We start from the raw sequence: 16,420 nt of genomic DNA on the forward strand, positions 1-16,420 counted from the left end.
CTCCCACCGCACCTCTGTGTTTGTGTGTGTTCTTGACCACCGGTTTTACTAGGATGTCTGAGAAGAGTGGTGGGGAGCAGCAGCTCATTTGCATTTAAAGAAACAGTTGCAGCCCTTTTGGAAAAGGGGTGAAACAGAGGGGTTTATGGCATGCTACAGTTCACGATCTGTTGGGTATTTTGACCATAACACTTCAGAGACATGTTTTGTATATATCCGAGACCTATAATATGTTGTTGAAATACAGTTTAATACATGACCTTTAATTATCAAAAGTTGCAATGGGTTTTTCTGTCAAACGGGAACACTGTGTCTCATATTTTGGCCCATTATCAGAGCAAGGTATAGTTGCACAATAAATGTCATAACACCGTAACCTTCAGAGTTGGTGAATCCAGTAATCTGCAGGGAGAAAAACAGAAGTAGAGCATTCAAAATGTTGAAACACTGAGACATTCAAGTAAACACGGCATAAAACAGAGAAGTTGATTGTGCACATTAAGCAAAAAAAAAAGGTTCAACTAAGGATTTTATTCTTAACGAAACGTGTTGCTTTCACTGGTTTCTCTGGATCTTTGGTATGGCGGTAACTTTCCATGAGCAGTGATATGATCATTCACCGCAATGTTTTTCACCACAGTTATGCTGGTACTGTTTAATGCTATTTGTCACATATTGGTCAATGAACACAAACACATTTAAAGTTCGATGCATTTAAATCCAGAGTAAGTACCATCAAGCTCAAATATATGCTTTTCTAGACTGAAGTTAAACAAGTCCTGAAATCCAACTAAGTACAAAAGTACTCTCATCTAAATGTACTTAAAGTAGCGACAGTAAAAGTAGTCATTGTTTGATTGGTCCATTTCAGAATAATATCTCTGATATGTTTTATAATGATTGATCATTAAAGTGTTCTCAGAGCTGGTAAAGGTGCAGCTAGTTTGAATGGCTTTGTATACTGCAGGGTAGCTGCTGGATTTACTGCAGGTGAACTAAAGTCTGATTTAAGGGTTGATTATATTTACCATCATTAATCCTAATCTGCCTAGCAACTAAAGGGATTAAATAAATGTGTAAATCATAAAACATAAATATTAAAGTAACATACACTACATGTACTCAGTTACTTCCCACCTCTGCTTTTACTTGAGTAGAAAATCAAAATACTCTTTTACAAGTCAAATCCTTACATTGAAACGTTTAGCCGAGTTTATTAACAAAAGTAAATCAGTAAAATGCACATCCAGTCAGTAAATGTTTTTGTTTTGCAGAGTAGCACCTTTGAGAGTGTGGTTTATAAATGAGTGTTGGAGATATTCATTCCTTTATATTATTTCATAATGAAATATGAGACTAATAATAATATTTATTTATATATATATAATAATAATGAGACTATGCACATCGAGTCAAAAACAGTTCAACTTTTGGAAGGTCACTTGGCAACGCGTACCTTAAAAGTCGGGACAAAAGCAGGAATCCAGAGCCAGGTGGACCTGCCTCGCTTCCCCAAAGCGGGAAACAACGCCCATGTGTACGGCCCCATATTTTAGTTTCCCTCATTAGAACCGTGTTGTTATTTATTTATGTGTCACAGTATCACCTTAGAATCAAGATACGAAACATTTTCAACCATACAAAAAATAGACCTACAAATAATTTCATTTCATTTCCATCTTGTTTTCCTCGAAGCTTCTTAGTTTGAATGTTTTCGGGCACTGTTTCCCTTCCAGCCAGTGTCATGCAGTAGGATTAAAAGCTGTACACATTTTTCTTCCTTTAATAATATCAAACTGATATTATTGGTAATACATTGGTGTGTATTGAGTGATCTTTAGCATATTTCCTGGCCTTAACTTGGATGACTTCTGAAATCAAATTCACCAGAAAAGGGAACTGAAATACAAGTGCATGGGAGTAAACCGAATAAGATTGGTTGGTGTTGAATATGATCTGACTTCTGATGATTGGTCGGATAAGGTTTGACCGAGATGCATATAAAGAGCAAATGGATGTCTTTGTTTTGGGGCTTGAAGTCTTTTCTTTCTTTTCCATTGAACCAACAGACTGTCAGGGTCTCCAGGTAACACTTTTTATGTTGTCTGTATCCTGTTCTCTTAAACTGCTTCTCACAGCTTGAGAATGGATTATAAAACGTGTTATATAGCGTGTTAATAGAAAGCCTCTGAAGCACAACTTATTCCTTTGGGATACATTTTATAACATATTCTATTAATGATATCCTCCTGCTCTTCCAGAATGATCAGTGTTTTCCTTCTGCTGCTGCTCCTGCAGACGTGCTCAGGCTCCACTTATCGTAAGTATGATCTGAGAGTGTCCAGATACACATTGAATTGTCTGGACGTTTTTCCTCCAAAAGTTCCTGCTTTGCAAAAAGTGTTTGTTCCCTTTAAGACAGTGTTTCTCAAACTTTTTCAGACCAAGGACCACTTAACCAATAAAAAAATACTCACGGACCACCTAACTCCCCCAATATCCCAAAACAAGATTCAAGATTCAAGAAGCTTTATTAATCCCGAGGGAAATTGAGGTGCAACAGTTCAATACAAAGAAGGAAGGAGAAATATACACCAAATATAACTAAATATAAACTAGAATAAATACAATAGGCCTGCTTACTACTCCAACAGTATATTACAAATTACAGCCTCATAATAACAGCTTTATGTGACCTTCTTTATATTGCTCGTTCACACATTAAATCAACAATACAAATACAACTACGGATTCTACAAGCATTTCGTTCACATGCGATTTAAACGGTAAATGCTGATAGATTTTACACATCATATGAAACATAGACTACATTTATTACTGAGTTTATGTCCGAGCGAACAGAGAGATACGCAAAATGCACCGCATTTAGTACGACACAAACTTCTGCTGTGTATTTTCAAAAATAAAATCAGTAAAACTATGGTTGCAAGACCAAGTTTAACAAGAATTTAACAATAAACACAAGGTCATTATTTACACTGTTACATTTACAAATAGCATCGTATACTCACTCATACACTGCGTGTCTCTGTTGCTACCTAATGGGAGGAATGGTGCTGCTTGTGCTGAGATATCAGTGAAACAATGTCTGGATCCAAACTGGAGAGTTTTAGTCTCATATCACAGTCCACATTGATCCTGTTACGCTGCTTTGTTTTCAGACCAACAAGTGTAGAAAAACCAACTTCACAGTTGTAGGTGGTTGGAGGCATCAACCGTTTCAGAGCAGCGTCAGCCAGCTCTGGGTGCTCAGGCTGGACGTGGACCCAAAAGTCCGTCAAGCTTTTCTATCTGAAAGTCGTCTTCAGTGTCCCATCAGATGCGATGTCCACAAGGCTGTCAACCTGTCTTGATGGGAGCTTGGAACTGACGTGTTCGATGTGCGTTTTGTCCCCAAATGGATTCCTGATCCACTCATAGCCTGCATCTAGTTCTGGGAAATATCTTCCCAGCTGAAAGTGAAGGCCTTGCAGATGTTCCTTGAAGGCTGCAACTGTGCCGCCGTCCAGCTCTTCATCTGCAGCGAGGAGAAAATCGACAAGCGTCGGAAAACAGTCAAAATCCTGGCGATCCAGACGGACACACCACAATTCCATCTGGAGGCGTGCGGCTTTAATTTAGTCCTGCACATTGAAGGCGGTGACGGCTTTTCCCTGCAGCGCTAAGTTCAACGCATTGAGTGCGCTAAAGACATCGGCCAGGTATGCCAATTTTGAGAGCCACTGGAAATCATGCAGTCTGTCATACAGTTCATCAGTATGATGCAAGAATAACATCACCTCATCGCGCAGTTCAAATAGACGGGTGAGAACTTTCCCACGCGACAGCCAGCGAACTTCAGTATGGAAAAGCAGTTTTGTGTGTTCACTTCCCATTTCATCACACAGCTTTAAAAAGACGTGTGTTCAGTGCTTTGGTTTTTATTGTATTAACAATTTTCACAGACTCGTCCAGTACTGATTTGAGGCATGGTGGCATTTTTTTCACAGCCAGCTGTTCTCTGTGAATGCAACAGTGTGTTGCTGTGGCGCAAGGTGCAACTGCGCGTACGCGCACTGCCAGTCCCTTGTGTTTCCCAGTCATTGCAGTTGCACCATCTGTGCAAATACCAACACATCGTGTCCAGTCGATATTATTCTGCAGGATGAAATCGTTGACTGAGTCAAAAATGGCTTCCCCTGTGGTGTTGGTCGGCATGGAACGACAAAACAGAAATTCATCCTGCACACGCCATCATAAATGTACCTTACAAAACACAGCAGATTTGCCTCATTCACGATATCAGTTGACTCGTCCAGTTGCAGTGGGAAAAACTGGCTTTGGCGTAAACGTGTGATCAGCTGATCTTTCACATTTTCGGCCATGGCTGTTATTCGCCGCTGGACAGTATCATTGGAGAGGGGGACCCTGTTAATTTCGTCGCTTGCTTTCTCCCCAAACAATACATTAGCCATAACCTTGGCAGCTGGTTTGACTAAATTCTCACCTATCGAATGAGGTTTCCCTGTTTTTGCGATGAGAAGGGATACCCTGTATGATGCCTCTGTAGCCTTCGCAATTTCCCCCGGCGAACCGCTCTCCTGGGACTCAGTAACGCACACAAAATCACTTGTCGCTGCGGCTGAACCACTTGTAGTTGCTGGATCTTCTGCATCAGGACGATGCACCTTGACTGTCACGTCAGATTTGTCATTTAATTTTCTTTTAACTGACCCTGTCTTTAGCCATCGATCCATCTTGTCAGTTGACAACTCAAATTGACTGCGCAAATCATTTATGACGTAAGATCGTAACCTACGTAGCTACGAACCTACGTAGCTACGCTACATCTATGCTACACTCTATACTAGTCATTTTAAGACAGTTTGAGAAACACTTTAAACTTATAATATATTAATTTCAAATGTGACATTTTACCAAAATACTCACGGACCACTAGGGGTCGCTCACGGACCACCAGTGGTCCGCGGACCACTCTTTGAGAAAGACTGCTTTAAGATAAAAACAAATATTCATTAGAAAAGTTAAATATTAATTCAAGCTTTTGGACAATTTTATTATGATGTTTAAAAAGAAATGACTCGAGATGTATTCTAAATCAGAAGATTGTAATCTGCTCACATTAGATGTTTAAAGCTACAATAACTAGTCTGATCTCTTCAGATGTTGTACTTGGACTGAATCAGCACACCACTTCCTCTTTCTGATGACTTGTCTGCAAACATTTCAAGCAGGATTTGTAAATATTTAGGCTGAAACCGTCCAGTTGCTCAAGGCATTGCAATGTAAGGAAACGCATGCAAATGACTGAATAGAAACAGAGAAGCACTGCATCAAAATCAGACAATACTACCAAACTTAAACTACACCAACAAAGACAGAAATGCACTATATTTGGAATAAAAGCAAACACATCAATAATGTTGAGTACTCATACATCAAGCTAATAATTGACTTCATGTCCGATTAACTTTCCTAACCCTAACCCATCTCAAAGTTATCTATTGAAACATTGACATAGCTCCGTCTCCTTTCTAGAAAACTTGGCCTTGCGTGGAAAAGCAACCCAGTCAAACCGTTATGATCATGTATTTGGAGCTGCCAGCAACGCCATCGATGGAAACCGTGAGGGTGATTTCCATTTTGGTTCGTGCACCCACACTGATACAGAAGACAACCCCTGGTGGAGAGTGGACCTGCTTGAGTCCTACATCGTCACCTCCATCATCATCGCCAACAGAGGAGACTGCTGTCAACAAAGGCTTAAGGGGGCAGAGATCCACATCGGCAACTCTTTAGAAGGAAATGGCGTAGCAAACCCCGTGTAAGACATATCCTGCAATTACATGTAGTTATATTTGGCCTTTGATGTTGTGAAACTGTCCGAGCATTTCCTCCTCTGCCCTGTTTAACTACACAAAAAAAGTCAGATTATAGAGAAAATGACCAATTCTCACCTGATTTATTACCTCAGTGAAAGGTTTATGGTCTCAATTGTGATTTTGAACGCTTTAGAGTCTGACTACCATGTGATTGACAGGTCACAATCAACGCTGTTGTCCTGTCTCGGTCCTTTCCGTGATTTGTGTTACATATTCAACCCATTCACTTCATGCTTAACACAACATTTTACCTTTTGAGCACCAATGTTAAACCCTTAATGACGGCCACAATGAAATGTATTTAATGTGCTTCTTTCTTTCTCCTTTCTGCTCTCTTTCTGTTAGGGCTGCTACAATTAAGAAATTAACTTCATCACATTTGGAAACTCTGACTCTCACTGAACGTGTGGAGGGACGCTATGTGACCGTGGTTATACCGGGTGCTGATGAGATCCTTACCCTCTGTGAGGTGGAAGTCTACGGGTACCGGGCCCCAACTGGTGAGATTTTGAGCTGTTACATAAATAAATATTCAGGTGATTATCAAGGAACTGTCGTATAAGCCAGTGGTTCAATTCTGAAGTGCCTTAAACCTGCATTCTTCCTAAAAGTCTGATTGTGCAGAAGCCTATAAAAACTGGTCCTGCAACTCACTTGATTTATTACCGCTGTAAAGAGTGTAACCATTAGTTTATGTTCTGAATTGCTACCGTTTTAATTCAGCATGAGGTTCAAGTTGTAAAATATGGTGCCATTAATAGTAAAAAGAGTAAGGATGTGCTTAGCTCCACCCTTTCATGGTTCCTAAAAAGCAAGCTCAAATTTGCTGTATCCCCCTGAACAAACAGGTCATTTTTTTATTTTAAAATGTAGCTAAACTTAGTGCATTGGATCTAAATGCAACTATATACTCAATATATTATAGACTATAATATTACTTTAATTCCTCTTTTCCACGGCGACTGCTCTGGTTCTAAAAAGAAGTCTGATTGTGTAGAAGTCTATGAGAAAATGACCCTACTTGTTTTGTTAACTTGGTAAACTTCATGATGGTCTCAATCTCTAGAATCGAGTCTACTTCAATAAAGCATGATGCTCATGTTGTTCCTATTTGGATTTAAACAGTATATCTGTACCTACTACCCTCTCATGTCAGGGCAGTGGCTCAGTGAGTAAGGACTTGGACTGGGAGCCGTAGGGTCGCCGGTTTAAGTCCCCTAACAGACCTACAAATACTGAGTGTGGACTTCTCCTTTGGGAGGTCCCAGTTTACATCCTGAGCAAGGCACTGGACAAAATACGAAAAGATCAAGGCCGAAAAAAAGGTTGTTGGATGAAAAAACGGATGACATCACAACGACGATGCCAACCTCTTATGTACAGTCTATGGTGCAAGCCAAAAACTCAATTATGTGACACATTTTTTACTTTATAAGGCCAACTTTCTTATTAGCTACATTTGGAGTAAATTGAGAATCTTAATTAAATGAAATTGGTGTTTAATCCTGCCAGGGTCCCACATCCTATCTAATGCCTTCCTTCTTTTCTTACTTTTAAAGTGTACATCTGAAAAATGGTTACATTTGGTTGAATTTGTCTATTTGGTTTTATCCTGTATTTAGTATTATTTCCTGACTGCAAATTCGGTGCATCAGAAGTCATACATGTTAGTGATAAGACCTTCAACTTGTTGTCATGATATCCACAAAGCAGTCAGGTAATTTTTTGTAAATGTGTTTTTCTTTTGCAGGAGAAAACCTGGCACTCCAAGGGAAAGCCTCACAGTCATCAGTGTATATGTTTGGCTTTGCATCTAATGCAATAGATGGGAATCCTGACAGCAATTGGGAGGACGGCTCCTGCACTCACACAAAAAACAGCATCAGCCCATGGTGGCGATTGGATCTGCGCAAAACCCACAAAGTGTTTTCTGTCAAGGTAACCAACCGAGACGAAATCCCAGAACGACTCAATGGAGCTGAGATCCGCATCGGAGATTCTCTCGAAAACTTTGGCAACAACAACCCCAGGTAGCCTTTCAAAGTGCCTGGTTTCTTCTTGTACTCAGCTTTGTATTTTGGATATAAACAATTCCTTTTTTCCAGCAGTTCTAGTCACTCTAGTGGCCGGTCACTGCTTTGTTCATATTGAATTACCCCAACTACTCCTGGATTGATTTTGGTGACACTTGCTCCAGCCCAGTCTCACATGAGAGCTTCAAATACCAAAGCTTCATCATGCCCTCTACCCTTTAGTAGGAGACACATCGCGTTTTCAATTAATTGCGGCAATTAGACGCTCAGAGCAAGTGCTGGTGGTGACGTAGAATAAAGACCAAAAAAGTTTGCCAACTGCAGTTCAGTCAGACAACTCACGTGTTTCATTAATATGTTTATGAGAAACAGTATACAGTTTGAGTTTGGCGTCTAGGCTCGGGCCTCATCACTCCACATATTAACATAGAACATGGAGTGATGATTAGATAACTATCCCCCGAGCCTACAGGTGGAAGCTGGGGAGGAGCTGGGGTGATGGTGGGGCAGGCGAGCATCGCCAACGTGAAAGCAGCAGCAGCGTGGAAACAGCAGTAGTAGCAGAAGCTGCATTAGCGAGGCAGAGGTAGGCGGATCCAACGGCTTAAATAGAGCGCCAGATTAGGAGACTGTGTTTGGTTGGTTGCAAGAGTGACGAGGGGCAATATGTGCGAATGTATCATTGGTGCTCGAGTTGACTGCCTGAACTAGCTCTCAGGCTTCTTTTTTTTAGGACTTTTACCCAAAAGACGGTGGTTTGTGGAGCGTAAAGCAGCTAAGAGCAAGATATTTCGCTCCCCAGTTGGCAGAGACTAATTCAGAGCTTCATCAGGTGGCCATCAGATGATTGGAAAGACAAATGTTTGCTTGAACGTCTGCCACAACAACTTTGTGAGATTATCATTTCAAAGTCCGGTTTTTGCAATGTTTGTTGTGCTGCCCTGATGTGGCCAACCGTGCACTTTGTTAAAGCAACAAAACCATAATTTATTGAACACAATAAGGTCATTTCTTCTTCTTCTTCTTCTTCTTCTAGGTGTGCTGTGATCACAAGTCTCCCTGCTGGTGGTGTCGGTGATTTTGATTGTCAGGGGATGGACGGACGCTTCGTCAACATAGTCCTCCCAGAAAAAGACGAGTTCCTGAGTCTGTGTGAGGTGGAGGTCTACGGCTCTCGTCTGGATTAAGTGAAGAATTGAACAATGCATAAAAAAAACAAATATCCCCCATTTCTAAATTCATCTCCTAGAATGACAGTGATTGTTTTTTGAGAATGTTTACTTGATTACATATAATGTGGTTTTGATGCTGTTTTTTGGTCCCCACCTGGTCCAGGACACATTTCTATGTTCTCAATACTGATATACAATAAAAACGGTCTGTCCATCGTTATTGGTCCGCATAAATCCTTTATTAAAGTTTTTTGCCCAAACTAAGAGCTTTTCCAGACTAAAACGTCAAAATCAACAGTTGTGTTTTTGTTATATTTCATTGATTTGATCAGGCTCATTATTCTTTTGGGGGTTTTCCCTTTCCTGTAGTTTGTTGTACAGGCTTTTGTATATAGGCTAAAATCCCTGTTTCCCTCCAAAGAGAGTTTCTTTCCCACAAGAGCTTTTTGGACAGGTCAACAAAAAGTAAACGAGCGCGAGAGGACTCTGCCGAAGTCATGATTGCTTAAAGTCTGGCCCGAGTTACACCTATTGCAAAACGTTGCTCATTAAAAGGCCCAGCAAGACCTCAGGCCAAATATCAGCTCCAGTGTCAGGGCCTTAACTAAGCTGCACCTTTGTTTCTTACAAAAAAACACTCCTAGATCTTAAAACGAAGAGAATAGATCCATCCCAGAAACATCCCAGGACAAAGTTAGCGCTGTGCTTTCTGTGATCAGAATCAGAATACCTTCGATCGTCCCACGGAGGGGAAATTTACATTTGTACAACAGAAAGAGCCGAAGACAGCTTAATATTACACCCAAGAAACAAAAATATATATACAAGAATCACACAATTACTGATGATAGTGATTCAATTTGAAACAACTCTATCCATACAGATGAACCGATTCAATGTGTAGATTAAGCTTCACATAGTTTGGACAAACGGACCACCAAAAGGTAACAATCAGCTTGTAATATAAACCTTGTTACAATTCAAAGATTCAGGAGCTACTGTGGTTCTTAAACTACGCATAGAGCGGGGCTGATAACAAATGTCCTCTAAATATAAAATTGCCCACCCAAACTGAAAGTCAAGACAGACTTTGACTGGCATCTCAAAGGCTATTTATTCAAAACGTGAGGAATGTTTATTTTAAAAGGATCCCGGGCAATGTCCAACTCAAAAAGCAGTCCTCTTAAATCAGATGCATAGTCCAATGGAAAGGAATAGCAAAACAAGGCCTCGCAAGAAGTACAAAAACACCCCAAAAGAAATCAACCCAACTTTCTGGTCCTCAGACTCCCTGGGTTTAACTGTTCCTGTGACAGCCTGAGGTAACAAACAAGTCCCTCTCCCAAGCTGCCAGACTTCTTCTCCCTCAGGCCAAACCAAACAATTCCTTCTCCCTTTGTTCCCCCGCCCCCCTGTCCTCACCTGAATTCAATAACACCTGATTAGTGCCTAGTGGAGGAGAGAGGGACTCACTGGCTGGTTAAAGTGAAGTAAGTAGATTTACTCATGTACTGTACAGTTTGGAGGCACCTGTACTTTACTAAGCACACTGAGTATTTTAATGCTTTGCTACTCTGTACTTGTACCCTACAATTAAGAGGTAAATGTTGTACTTCTACTCCACTACATTTATTTAGTTGCTAGGCAGATTAGGATTAATGATGGTAAATATAACCCACTTAAATAACTTATCAATAAAACAAGGCATTTTTCCCAGTTCCTGAAGACAGCTGTGGTAACCCCCATCTTCAAGGCTGGAGATCAAACACTGGTGGAGAACTACAGACCCATTAGTATCCTACCTGTGATCTCCAAGGTAGCCGAGAAATGGGTGGCGGAGCAGCCGACCACTCATCTTAACAAAGGCCAAACACCACTGCACCTAATGCAGTTTGGCTTTCGAAGTAACCACTCCACAGAAACAGCCAACTGCTTTCTCATTGAGAATATAAAAATGAAACTAAATAAAGGAACATTGTGGGTGCAGTATTTTTAGACTTAAAGAAGGCCTTTGAGACTGTCAATCATGAAGTTCTTTTGTCAAAACTTTCTTACTTTAATTTCTCCGGGGATGCCATCAAATGGATGAAATCATATTTAACTGACAGAAAGCAAAGTACATGCATTAATAACACTCGTTCTACATACCTAAGCTGTAAAATAGGTGTCCCTCAAGGATCTATACTGGGCCCTCTTTTGTTCAGTCTATACATCAATGACCTGTCCATCAGTGCACATACAAATGTATGCAGATGACACTGTCCTCTATGTGCATGCTAAAAATAAACAACAAGCCGCACACCAACTGACTGAAGCCATGGGCCATGTATCCAACTGGCTACCCAATTCATGCTTACACCTGAACATAAGCAAAACTCTTTGTATGTATTTTTCAAAACAATCTACTGTGTCTCATAACCCTGCTGTCCTAGTTAATCAAGAGAACATCAGAGTGGTGCCTGACTTTAAATATTTAGGAATCATCCTAGACTCACAACTCTCATTTCAAAAGCATGCAAAAAAGGTGGCCAATACTGGCAAATTTAACCTGGCAAATGTTAGGCACATAAGACCATACCTGCCAATGAAGGCTGCAAAGCTCTTCTTGCATGCAATGCTCTTCTCTCATTTTTCTTACTGCTTAACTAGCTGCTCGCAAGCTAATAAAACAACTTTGCAACCAATTCAATCTCTCTGTAAGCAAGCACTAAAAACACTGGACCGTAAGGCAAATAGTTATCACCATTGTCTTGTAGTGAAAAAGCATAACTTGTTTAACTTTGAAAACTTTATACAATTCTCTGATGCCTGTCTCATCTTTAAGGTACTTCATGGGCTTGCTCCACCCCCACTGCACCAATTCATAAAACAGAAAGATAGTGTCAATAGAGTAACCAGATCAACCGCCAGAGGGGACTGCGTAGTGCAGTACAGACAAAGCAAGTTTGGACACACAGCCTTCTCAATTAGAGCCCCCAATTATTGGAATAGTCTGCCCAATGAATTAAGGGTGTGTAACAGCCTTACAACTTTCAAAAGCAAACTCAAATTTTGGATTAGGGAACATCATATCTGTAACCACATACCAAATGCTTAAAGCCATGTAATGTTATTCCTCTCTTTCCCTCCTTTGTTTATTCCACTGTAACCTACTGTATGCTGTGACCTTTATGTGGAGGGTGTAGTGAGAGGCGTGCATTGTCTGTGTCTGTTTGAGGGTGTGTTTATGTCTTTTTAATTATGGTTTTATTTGTTATCAGTTTATGTATTTTTATATCTTAGGGTGCCTTTTAAGATCTGGCTAGGGACAACAGATGGAAATTAGCATAGCAGCCAACTCTGGCTTATTTCTTTCTCTGTTAATCAATGAGCACTGTCCCTACCAGCTAAATAAATGAATAAGAATAAAGGTCCTCTGAACTCATATTAGTTTTACATTGATAGAGTTTACTTTCTCAACTAGATGTGTTTTTTGTACCTATTCATTCCAATGTTGAGTAACACATCTGATTGGATCATAAATTGATCTTTATCCTCATGTGTTCTTTATTCAGACTGAGGTGCTGCAGGTTGTCAGAGATCAGCTGTGCTTCTCTGGCCTCAGCTCTGAAGTCCAACCCCTCCCATCTGAGAGAGCTGGACCTGAGTCTCAACGATCTGCAGGATTCAGGAGTGGAGCTGCTGAGAGATCTTCTGGAGAGTCCACTCTGCAGACTGCAGACTCTCAGGTCAGTGAGGGGTCGACTCAGTCTCTGCTGGTTCAGCAGTATTGTATTAAACTCAGGGGGGGGGGTGTGTTCCTCACTCTGTTGTTCATCTTGTGTTTCTTTACTTCCATTCTCCCAAGAACAATATAATGCAAGCTGACAATGCAAAGCCACATTTTAGTGCGACTTGTTAACAGACAGATGGGATTTTACAGAAAAGTGTTGACTGTGGCAGAGCGATGTTGAGCTTTCATTTAATACAACAAGAGAATCCTACTCTGCATAATCCACTCTGAACCTTTAACTCCTGAAACTCATCTTATTTTTCTCCTTCATGTTTTTTAATAAAAGATAGAATAACCGGTTAATACAGCTTATCAATATTTCTATCAAAACTATCAGACACTAACAAATACATTCAGGTTTAGCTTTTCCTTCAACATGTTCATGAAGCTGCATGATGCTCATACTGACTGAACAGTCAGACTGAAGATGTTCTGGATCTATGATTCCACTATTCCTAAAATAAATATCCTGTATTTATTTTTGATCACATTCCTTCAGAATTCATCCTGAGATATTTGTGGTCTTTGTAGACGTTGTGATCTGGAGTTGAATCAGTTTCTGAGGAGTTGTTTGTCTGGCTGCACATCATGAGTTAGTGTAGATGGAGTTTCAGATGTGAAGTCTCCTCTTTTTATTGAAGTAGAAGCACGTTGTCTTTAATATAAATGAGAGCTCTTACTTCTCCAGCTCTGAACAGATTATTAAACCTGGAATATTTGAAGCTGAAACGTTGTTTTCTAAACTTCATCATGTGTTTATTATTTAGATTGAGGAGCTGCAGGTTGTCAGAGATCAGCTGTGCTTCTCTGGCCTCAGCTCTGAAGTCCAACCCCTTCCATCTGAGAGAGCTGGACCTGAGTCTCAATGCTCTGCAGGATTCAGGAGTGGAGCTGCTGAGAGATCTTCTGGAGAGTCCACTCTGCAGACTACAGACTCTCAGGTCAGTGAGGGGTCGACTCAGTCTCTGCTGGTTCAGCAGTATTGTCTTAAACTCAGGGGGGGAGTGTGTTACTCACACACTTCTAAATGTAGCCTAGCGTTGCGCCACAGATCAGTAATGTTACCCACTGACTGCAGTTTCTCCTTTTCTTTCCTCTTATTTTTATTACATTTACAGGATTTAACTGAAGAGTGAAAAAGGGGGCCTGATTTTTTTTTCCTGTCATGTTTTTTTGTTTCTAGACAAAAGTCTATTTATTTTCTCTCATGCAGCTTAGAGCTGAGGGCAGTCAGTCGTACAGTTTCCAGAGGGGATATGATGGGATGTAAAGCATTAGATCAGTCAGGACTCAGTAGCGAACAAACTCTAAGAACAAACAATTATTTTAATCTTGATTATGTTCATCCGTACAGGATCAATGGCAGGACGATCACAGCCAAGATACAGAAGAAATGTGAGTATTGAAACCATATCGTCCTTTCATCATCAATCAGACTTTAAAATCTGAACCTAAAATGAGCATGTCCTCAAAGAACAACAAACATATTACAACTAAAATGTATCCATTATTTATTCAAGACTCGATTACATTCCTGTTACAGCTCTCTTCAGTCAGTTTGGCTTCTACTTTTTAAGTTGAGTGAGAGAAAGTCCAGGGATTGTTGGGAGGCGTACACAGAGATTACCCCGGCGTTGTGAGTAGTTGGCTGGATGTGAGTGTGGATAGAAGAGAGCAGAAAGGTGATGAGAATATGTGTGAGGCCTATAATACCTGAGAGAAGACACCTGAACAGAAACAGAGATTATACACATGATAAAGGAGAGGGGAGAAGAAAGCAGAAAAGGATACTCAGCCCAGTCAAAGTTGAATTGACCTCCTCTCTGACTCACTCTGTCAGCTGAGTCCGCTGCTGAAGCTACAACGTGTCTTTAAACGACAGCTTCTGGCAGACAATGCTGACACGCTACAGGAGACCAGAGGAATCGCACCCTTACCTTCATATAAAACTACAAATGAATTACAATTTTCATGTCATTTGTTATATCGTTACTACACAACAACAATACACATAACATAGGTGTAGTTGTTATTATTACTATATTAATAAGACATTTGAATGAGTAACTGTTACATATCATAGACATTTATTTTATTTTTACTTAATCGTTTTTTGGGTTTTTAAGAGATCTGAGTTTAAGATGTTGGTTATATAACAGAAGTGTTTTCCCTGTTTATCTACCAGGTTGAGAAGGGGAGATGCCCCAGAGAGATGTCTCCAGCTGTTCTGAACCATCTTCTGGATAAACTTCTGGACGTGAACTGTCACTGATTCTGAAGTGATGGTCAACCCAATAAAAAAGCAATGCACACTTCAGAAGAATTCCTCTAAATCACAATATGCTTCAAATGGCACACGCTTAAGTCCTATTAAGGCTTTCTATTTGAACCAAGTACCCACTGTTGCTTCAGAAGAACTTTAATCATTGGTGGGCTTATTATAGATATTGTAGTCTTCATAGTAAAGCACATGAATACCTTGAGCACACATTAGACCGCTTCCTTTTACTGATGAAGTTTTGTATTTCGGTCCACATTGACATATTCCATGTACAGCATGTTTAGATAACTGGCCTGTGTCACCTGTGCTATGTATAGAAAGGTGAATTCCTGTCTTATCTATAGAACCGTGTGCAGGGTAAGGATACAGACAAGTGTGAACTGAGCGCATGACAGAACGTGTGTTCAGAGTTTGGACACTGGAGCTGTTTTGCTTTGTGCTGAATGCTTTGGCGATGTTACGTTGTTAAGATGTGGTCATGCCAATATAGCTCCTATGCATTGTATTGTGTCAGGTTCAATGATTGAGATATGTCATCTCAGTGTGTTAGCAGTTTTATTATTATACAAACATCAGGCATTTATGGCAATTTATTGACCAACAAACTGGTCTCTTTTAGAAACAAAAACTAATGTTGATCTTTAGATTTTGCAAGATATGGAACATTTCCACTGATTTGGTTCTTTGTTCGATTGCTATTAGATTTTCTAAATAATATTTGGAAACCACTTTTCTACATCTTTATATTTTGTCTAACGTATAACACAACAAGAGCATTTCTTGGCATGGCTTATTGGAAATGTCCTCCAATTCTAAAATGTCCCCTCAATTTCCACTGGATATATTTTAACTGATATTTCAATCTGTAATTAGTCATCTAAACAGTGTATTTGGCATTGTGGTAAGAATTCGGGTTTTATCAGGAAAGGTTTCAGCTTCCTGCTCCACGACGCTGCAGTTACACTAAGCTGTTAGATGAATGTGTGTCAGATTGAACTGTTTTTTAGGAAATAAATAAAAAGAGAAAGATAATAACTAATAAATACAAATACGAAAACACATTGTCTTGTACGTGTGTGTGTGTGTGTGTGTGTGTGTGTGTGTGTGTGTGTGTGTGTGTGTGTGTGTGTGTGTGTGTGTGTGTGTGTGAACGGTCTGGTAAACCGTCTGGTACCCGCTGCTTGTTGTTGTCATGGTTACAAGCAGAAGCTCCTTGTAATGTGACGGACGGCCGGCAGGGGGCGGAGCTTCATCAGATG

General features: G+C 40.2%; 2 protein-coding genes across 2 annotated transcripts; both read left to right on the top strand.

Annotated features, from left to right (window-relative positions):
* Window positions 1-1,910: 1,910 nt before the first annotated feature.
* LOC134861608 (fucolectin-7-like) lies at window positions 1,911-9,328 on the top strand. The gene is made up of 6 exons (XM_063878930.1): window positions 1,911-2,086; window positions 2,262-2,320; window positions 5,560-5,845; window positions 6,249-6,403; window positions 7,654-7,933; window positions 8,973-9,328. Exons 1-6 carry the CDS (start codon window positions 1,995-1,997, stop codon window positions 9,121-9,123), a joined length of 1,023 nt encoding a protein of 340 aa, XP_063735000.1. The 5' UTR covers window positions 1,911-1,994; the 3' UTR covers window positions 9,124-9,328.
* Window positions 9,329-10,312: 984 nt separating this feature from the next.
* Window positions 10,313-16,220, top strand: LOC134861672 (NACHT, LRR and PYD domains-containing protein 12-like). The gene is made up of 6 exons (XM_063879068.1): window positions 10,313-10,403; window positions 10,562-10,598; window positions 12,663-12,836; window positions 13,648-13,821; window positions 14,235-14,275; window positions 15,066-16,220. The coding sequence occupies exons 1-6, from the start codon at window positions 10,313-10,315 to the stop codon at window positions 15,068-15,070; spliced, it is 522 nt and encodes a 173-aa protein (XP_063735138.1). The 3' UTR covers window positions 15,071-16,220.
* Window positions 16,221-16,420: the final 200 nt, after the last annotated feature.

This window comes from Eleginops maclovinus, chromosome 3, assembly GCF_036324505.1.
Source record: "Eleginops maclovinus isolate JMC-PN-2008 ecotype Puerto Natales chromosome 3, JC_Emac_rtc_rv5, whole genome shotgun sequence".
Taxonomy (NCBI): Eukaryota; Metazoa; Chordata; class Actinopteri; order Perciformes; family Eleginopidae; genus Eleginops; species Eleginops maclovinus.

Coding starts and splice junctions, on each gene's coding strand:
- LOC134861608 (XM_063878930.1), top strand. CDS start 1,995: ATGCATATAAAGAGCAAATGGATGTCTTTGTTTTGGGGCTTGAAGTCT. Junction 2,087..2,261: donor CAGACTGTCAGGGTCTCCAG/GTAACACTTTTT, acceptor CTGCTCTTCCAG/AATGATCAGTGTTTTCCTTC. Junction 2,321..5,559: donor GTGCTCAGGCTCCACTTATC/GTAAGTATGATC, acceptor TCTCCTTTCTAG/AAAACTTGGCCTTGCGTGGA.
- LOC134861672 (XM_063879068.1), top strand. CDS start 10,313: ATGGAAAGGAATAGCAAAACAAGGCCTCGCAAGAAGTACAAAAACACC. Junction 10,599..12,662: donor CACTGGCTGGTTAAAGTGAA/GTAAGTAGATTT, acceptor TTCTTTATTCAG/ACTGAGGTGCTGCAGGTTGT. Junction 13,822..14,234: donor TGCAGACTACAGACTCTCAG/GTCAGTGAGGGG, acceptor TCATCCGTACAG/GATCAATGGCAGGACGATCA.